Source organism: Trichechus manatus, unplaced genomic scaffold (assembly GCF_000243295.1).
Source record: "Trichechus manatus latirostris isolate Lorelei unplaced genomic scaffold, TriManLat1.0 scaffold00039, whole genome shotgun sequence".
NCBI lineage: Eukaryota > Metazoa > Chordata > Mammalia > Sirenia > Trichechidae > Trichechus > Trichechus manatus.
The window spans coordinates 6,826,166-6,833,841 of record NW_004443975.1 but is presented as its reverse complement, the minus strand read 5'-3'; the positions used below and the strand labels follow the sequence as shown (position 1 = coordinate 6,833,841).

Below are 7,676 nucleotides of genomic sequence, written 5' to 3'. Positions count from 1 at the left end.
TATCCTGGAGAGATTCCCTCTGGTCCCTTTAACTGTTACTCAGGGAAAATGCATGAATTGGTCCGGAGGTAGAAAGAAGCAATAAGATTTACCCAGGACAATCTCAGGTTAGTGGTTTGCATGAATCATATTTGTATGTGCTTTAAGCTACAAATCCTTCCTCAACCGACCCTTGCCCCACAGGTTGGATTAGGAGCCCTTCTGCGTGCTCTCAAAGCACCCTGTGCATCTTCCTACCTTCACACTCCTACCCCTAATGAATGGTCACTTCACCTGCCTCCTCCCCCACTGTGAGGACCACAGGACAGGAGACTGGGTCTTCAGCCCAATGCAGCAGCCCCAACCTAGCACCTAGCACAGTGCCTGGCCATCAAGTTGGCCCCCATCTCACAGTGACCCCATGTACAAGATCAGACTGCTGTGATCCACAGGGTTTTTAATGGCTGATTTTTCAGAAGTAGATTGCCAGGCCCTTCTTCATAGCTTGTCTTAGTTTGGATGCTCCACTAAATCCTGTTTAGCAACGAAACAACATGAAGACCCCACTGACTGACAGGTGGTGACTGTGCTTGAGGTGCACCGGCCGAGAATCATCGAACCCAGATCTTCCGCATGAAGGTGAGAATTTTACCACTGAACCACCACTGGCCCCCTGGCACTTTGTTAGAGCTTAATGAATATTTGCTATCGTACAGGAAATTCTCTTTCATCTGAGGAAGACAGGAAGAGGAAGAGTAGAAAGAATGATTGCACACATCAAAGAAATGTACCAATAATCCCTAATCTTCCTTTTAAGCAGTGCTTTCAGCTTTTCCCCCTCTCACATACACTTTTCCTCACACTTGGAATATTTTATACAAAAGTACCAGTTCAAGTTCTTCCATCCTTGCTCACTGAGCTGGTGCAGCAGCTGAGTCAGCTACCCAGCACCTGATACATGTTGCAAGTGCTTTGGGGCTGTGGAAGGTGAAATGTGAATTTTCTGTGTAACATGAGTATGTGGCTAGCACAACCCGGGATGTGCTGAAAATAGGATCTGGGTAAAAGGATGTTCACCAGAGCATTTTATTTATAGTAATAAAAAAGTAGGTGGGGTGGGGGGAATCTAAACTCTAGTAATTGAGGCTTGGTTATATAAATTAGAACATATTCATACAATGGAATATTATGTTACTATTAAAGATGATATTTGAGAAAAATATATAATGGCATGGGAAAATGTACCCAATATATTAAGTGAAAAACTGGCCCCAGAATTGCACATAATCACAATTTTACAAATTGTAAGTGTATAAAACACTGGGAGAAAATATGTCCAAATGTTGCATAGTTTATTTCTGGATGATGTTGATTTTTAAAGCCTTATTTAAACTCTCTCACATATTTCTATTTTATTTTACAAAAAACATGCATTGATTTTTAGAAGTTTAAAAATAGTATATTTTGAAATTGGGAACAATTCTGAATTGTGAAAAAAAAGTGTATTACTTAACTATGAAAAGAAGCCCTATCCTGTTCCTGCCCTATGGGATTATTTTCTAGCATTAGACTAGATGCCTCACCCATACACAACCCAGAAGGTAAAGTGGCAGTGAGGCCCCTGCAAATCAAAATAGGAGTCCTTTCCTTTGGTAAGCCAGGCTCTGAAAAGAAAGCTATACCCAGTGATGTTGGCAGGGAGACTGCTATGGAGTGAGCCGGGAAAGCTGGAAGCAGCTGGGGTGTAGGCAAACCCATTCCCCTGGAGAGGGGAGAGCTGGCTCTGGTTCTGTCACTGGCTGTGTGGCCACAGGCCATTTAATATCTCTAGGCATTGCGTTCCCTGTCTGTATAAGGAAGATCAAACATCTGCCCTTCCTTCCTCACAGGCCTTTTTGGGGTTAAATAAAACAATGTGTGTGCTGTGTTTTGTAAACAAAGCACCCAATAGACAAAAAGTTTGGCAATCCTAAAAACTAACTTCTTAGAGTAGCAATCAATGCTCCCCACTTTCTTTTCTTTCAAGATATCAACAGATACAAGATATAGTCACCTCTCAAACACTCTAGGAAAGTCACAAGGAGTTTTATCAGCCACATTTAACTCATTTTAAGTTTCCCCATATCTTTACCCATGTAGCAAAGACATGTGTTCATTCACCTTGTTGTTTTTTTTTTTCCCTCGCAGGCACATGAATAAATTGGATTTTCCCATGATGACTGGGTTTTGCCACTGGAATATGGACAGAAGTGATATAGGACCCTTCCAGGCTAGGCCCAAAATCCCCCTGTGAGATCCTTCACACACCCTCTTCTCTCATTTCTGGGCTGGTTGTGGAAATTTCCTGGCTGGTGGAGGACTCTGAGACCCCTGGGAAATGGTGACACCATTAGATGGAAGGAGCCCTAGTCTCCACATCACAGGGAAGGTCGCCTACCAAACATCCGACATAAGGGATATGAGTGAGAAATGGCCTGAGATGTCAGGATCATTTGTTACACCAATTATCCTCCCTGACTAATACACCCAGGACCATGGCCACCTCTCCATTCCAGAGAGATGGTCAACCTTCTCTGCTGCTTCCCACGTGACTCTGTTGCGGGGGGCGTGGGGAACAGATATGTTAAACCCAACCCTCATCCAATGGGAAACTCACCCAAGGAAAATTTAAAATAAATCTTTCAGATTCTCTGACAGATTTCTATACAGCCTGCTCTCTTATTACTATAGAGAAACTTCAGGGTATGTGCTAATTTCAATAACTGAAAAGAGAAAAATGCTTTTGTCAAGCCAATCCCAGCAGTATTAAAGGTGAGATGCAAATAGAAAAGGGATAAGGTCCATCTCAGTGGGAGAGGTTAGGCTGTGAGTCTTTGTCTCTTTCAGGGGTGCTGACAATGGAGGAGGAACGCTAACACTGGTTCCTCATTTACTTTATTCTTAGTAATGTTCATCCCTACCCATGGGCTGCTTTAAAACCATGATTTCAGGGACCCAGAATATCTTTTGATTAAAAATATCTCTCACTCATTTGTCTTAATTTCTGTTAACAGCCACAATAACAACAACAACAAAATGATAACTAGTACATTGATCCCTGACTCTATGCCAGAATTGGGATAAATGTCTTGCATTTATTATCTTATTTAATTCTCACTACCATTATATGCACTTATAAATGAGGAATGTGAGCCGGCAAGAGGACAAGCCCCTGTGCAAGGTCACAGTTCTAGTAAGTGGGCAAGTCAAGGCTTGAACTCCAGGCCACATGTTCCCAGAGCCCACACTCTTTAATCACTGCACCATGCAGTAAAACTGGTACTTGTGAAGCCTTTGCATTGCCTGGCCCAGCAGGGTCTCTCAAAGGGGATCCTGAACGAGCAGAGAAAGGGCAGAAGTAAAAGGTTTGGCAGATACAGCTGGCATACTCTCAAAGCAGGCAGGCTTGGATGGAGCACCTGGATGAGGACCTGTGGGAGATATGGGGAGGCATTAGGTTCTGGGTCGGGGCATTCCCAGAGAGGAGAGTGGAAAAAGGGAGGGCTACCCATTTTTTTTTTTGACACTAGCCAACCTGCTCTTCCTTGCTTAGACAAGTTACTTACCTGGTAGGGGTACAGGGTAACCCCATTGGTTCTTGACAGCGACCAGGTGCCATCTAGGTACTGGTGAGCCTGAATGGCCACTGAGTTGAGGATGTTCCCATTGCTGGGACTGGTGGCCATCTGGAGGCTGATCTTGGCCTGGTGGGTTGGGGACCCACTCTTCTTCTCTGCCCCATTGGTGACCCCAAGGCTGTTGGGTTTGCTGCTATGCTTGTTGGTGATGAAGCCTGTGTAGTTGGAGGTTGCACAGGGGGCGGGCACAAAGGCCCAATCCCTGGGCTGCTGGAGACCCCCCACGTGCCGGGCCCCCACCAGAGTGGGGATGTTGGAGAGGGGTGGGGGCGAACCAGGGGAGGCATCGTAGTGCTCACTGCCTGCTGCCTGCTCCAAGGTCAGCACCATCTGGATGGCCTCCTGCTTCAACTGGTTCAGGTGCGTAGCACAAATGTCACAGCGGTTGTCCCGGTCATTCCATGCCTTCCGGATGGTGTTGGGGACCTGGAGTTTGTCGTGAATCACAGCCGAGAAAGCAGGGTCCTAGAGAACACACAAGCAAAAAAAAGGAGAGGTTATAACTCACATGCAATTTGCATATCTGGTTTATGAGTTATGCCCTAGATATAGCCAAAGAGTTTGACTGATTGATTGACAGCCAACGCAAATGAGATGCCATACAGGTAGAAAAGCCTCTATAGTTGACAAACACATTTGACAAATATAAGAATTTTACAGTGACGAATTTGAGGAATTAAATATATACAAATATATCTTAGTATATTTCTCTCCTGGCCAGTCAAATGAGAAGATACCACGTTCTTCTTGTGTCCACTAAAGAATTATAGCCCCAGTGGAGTCTCCCAAGGTATGCATTAAGAAGACAAAAATCATTTGTTCAGGTGTGATGGGAAGTGAGTGCAGTCATTCTGGGCTGACTCCATCGCAGCCCCGAGGCCCCCAGTTACCCATGGGAAGTTGGTAAAGGATGGAGGTGACCTGGAACAGAGATTCTGTTCTAAGAAAATCCTGGCCTCATTAACTAAGTGCCACTGAAAGAAAACCAAACTAAACAGATTCTGAACTAGCAATCCAGCCTGCTCCAGCAGCCCAGCAAACTTTAGATTAACTCACGTTTACCATCAGGCCATGGCAGGCTCATCATTTCTGTACCCATGTAGTTGATGTCCTGATTGAAAGAAAAATATCTCCCTGGCAGTATCCCTGGTAAAACCCAAGATACTTTTCTCCACAAACATCATCTGAAACTACTGTAAGAAAGATTCTTTAGCTCAGCGGCCCATGTTTAAAAGAAATCAGATAATGAATCTAATGAGACTGACCTCTCATTTACTCTGCTTTGTTTTTTATAAAACAGCAGAATTACACAAAGAAAAAAAGCACTAGGAGTGTTCACTGGATCTTAAAATAGCTGGGTTCTAGTTCCAGTTCTGCTACTAATTAACATTATGACCTGGACAATTAATCTCACTGAACCTCTCATCTGTAACACAAGGCCGTGGCCTCTATGAGTTGTAAGGTCCATCCAGCTCCATGACTGTGTTTGTAGGAAATAAGGGCAGGAGAGTCCAGTATCTGTAAATATGGACAGACCACCATGCCATTTTGAACTTTTGGAGTAATTTATGAGGCTCATCTTAAGGCTTATTTTCCTCTAGGACATCAGGAGGAAATCTGCCCTTCTGAAATTTGCTGTCAGCTTTTACGGGCGGAAGCCCCATCAGGGCTGAACGGAGTTTGATGAGCTGTGGGTGAGCGGATGTGTGGGGGACCCAGGGTGGCAGGAAGATTGTTGGTGGGAGGGTTGTTCTTAATTATGATCCATCTTGATTATGGGCTCCAGCATCTTGTTTTCCCTGTTTAACTACCGTGACTAGCTCCTTAGCAGGCACTGACTAACTGATTAATCAAGAGGCCTCTTTACACAGCAGCGGCAAGGAGTGGCTCAGGAGGTGGAAACTCAAGACAGTCATATAAAATGATGGGAAGCAATAGGAGGTCAAGGTTGATCAAGGCTCAGGTTGAGAAAGTGATGCGAACCATATGAGACCTGCCTTGTGGTGTCCTTCTCCATCGCAATCTGCTTGGTTCAGAGCGTCTCTCATCACAAATCAGAGAGTGTTGGACCCAAAGGGGCCCCTTGGGGATCATTCTACAGCAGACCAACACTTCAGTTTACAGGTAAGGAAACTGAGCTCCAAAAAGGTTAAAAGCTTGACTACATCCAGACCTCTTGACCCCTAGTCCATGATGTTTCACTTTAAGAGCCAAAGCTCCATCTCCATCAATAGACTCATATTTTTTTGCACAGACACATAAGGTTTTCACCTCATTCACTTGGGAAATGTTCATTTATTCTCAATGAATTTCTTTGGGTTCCCATCTGTGCCAACCGCCATATTGAATGTTGGAGATACAGAGATGAAAGACACACACCTGCCCACCAGCAACTCTCAGTCCTGGAGCAGGGGAGACTTAGAGACTGTCATGATAAGATCTGGGGTGGGGGGTGGAGGCAGAGAGGACAGGGGCCCCATTGACCCAGCCTGCCTCATGTCCCCATTTTCTCCTTCTCATTCTCATCACCAAGTTTTTATTCAGCATTCACTCACACATGGTGCTCTGGTGAGTCCTCTACCAGCCCCAGTGGCTGACCTCTACCTGTTCATGGCCCAGAATAGGCACATCCAATGCACACCATGAGAAAAGGCTTCTCTCCTGACCTGCTGGACAGTGCTTAGTATGTTCACTATGAAGCAGCAACAGCTCCTGAGTAAATGCATGTTGTGGTACAATGTTCAGGGTGCATTGCCCAGTTCAGGGGATCAAATGCTAGCAGGGCCTTTACAATCATCTTCCCACTTGCACTTAGAGGACCCCTGAGAGTTCTCAGACCCCTACTATTTGTTGGAAGATGATAAAAGGTAAAACACAGTTGCCAAATCAAAAATTGAGTTAATTTAACCTTGTGGGGAGGGAATATTATTAGTGTATGTAGGCAATTTCTATGAAAAGACTCAGAGAGAATATCTGTTTCCTGAGAAAGAATTCTGTTGTAGACTTATTAGCAAAAGCTCTCACAGCCTGCAGTATTTTCTTTGTTAAATTATATTTTTCTTCCTAAAAAAATGGAGAGATTTTCCAGAAATGCAGAAATGTAGAGAAATGGAAAAAAATCACCACCTGTTAATGTCTGGTGTATTTCCTTCTGCTTTCTTCTATGCACGTTAAGAAAAATATGTCCTATATACACACATTATCTTGCTTTTTCACTTATTATATAACGAGAATTTTCTCTTATCAGTAAACGCCATTTGAAAATATGATTTTTAATGACCACTTAGTATTCTATCCTTCCGTTGTTCCATAATTCATTTATTTATTTCTACATTCTATCAGATAATTGGAAGCTATGAGAAATCAGGGAACTGGCAAAGAAAAACAACACACAACCCATTTGTGCTTTTACGTCACCAAATTACTTGGTTTCAAGAAGCTTCAAATTAATTGCTTATTTATAACACTTTGGTTAGCCCAATCAAGTGCCACAGTAAGGCGGCAGATCTAAGATAAGCCACATCCACACATTACAGTTTATTTTAGATCTAGCCCGTAAACTCTGGATTCAGCACTGACATCTGTATTTGTAGCCAGAGCTAAAGAGATGCATTCACTCTATGGAATCCCGTGAGCCATCCATGGTCTAAGCACTCCTTTCCCCCTTTCCTCCTGGTTTATACTACTCTTCCCAGAAGCAGAATCTTCACTGCTCAGCCTATTACTATTTGCTGCTCAGCTTCTAACATGTAACAAATACTTATGTTGGCCTCCAATGTGCCAAGAGCTGCGCCAAGCTGGGGACCTGAGGATACATGCAAATGATCCCTGTGCTCTGTGAGTTCACTGTCCAGGGGCCTTCTTTGCTCCTGGACTGCCAAAAGCCACCTCCCTCTGCTGCTGCCTGGAGTCCCTGGGTGGTATAAATGGTTAACATGCTTGGCTGCTAACTGAAAGCTTGGAAATTTGGTCCATCCAGAGGCACCTCAGAAGAAAGGCCTAGCAATTACTTCTGAGAGA

The 7,676-nt window shown here is 44.1% G+C and overlaps 1 protein-coding gene across 1 annotated transcript in view; it reads right to left on the bottom strand.

The window, feature by feature from the left end:
* The window catches only part of KIF26B (kinesin family member 26B), a 572,671-nt gene that overhangs the window by 345,190 nt on the left and 219,805 nt on the right, over positions 1 to 7,676 (bottom strand). Inside the window, exon 4 of the mRNA XM_004375868.3 lies at positions 3,585 to 4,121. Coding sequence (XP_004375925.1) covers positions 3,585 to 4,121 — 537 coding nt within the window. The remainder of the gene's footprint in view (positions 1 to 3,584; positions 4,122 to 7,676) is intronic.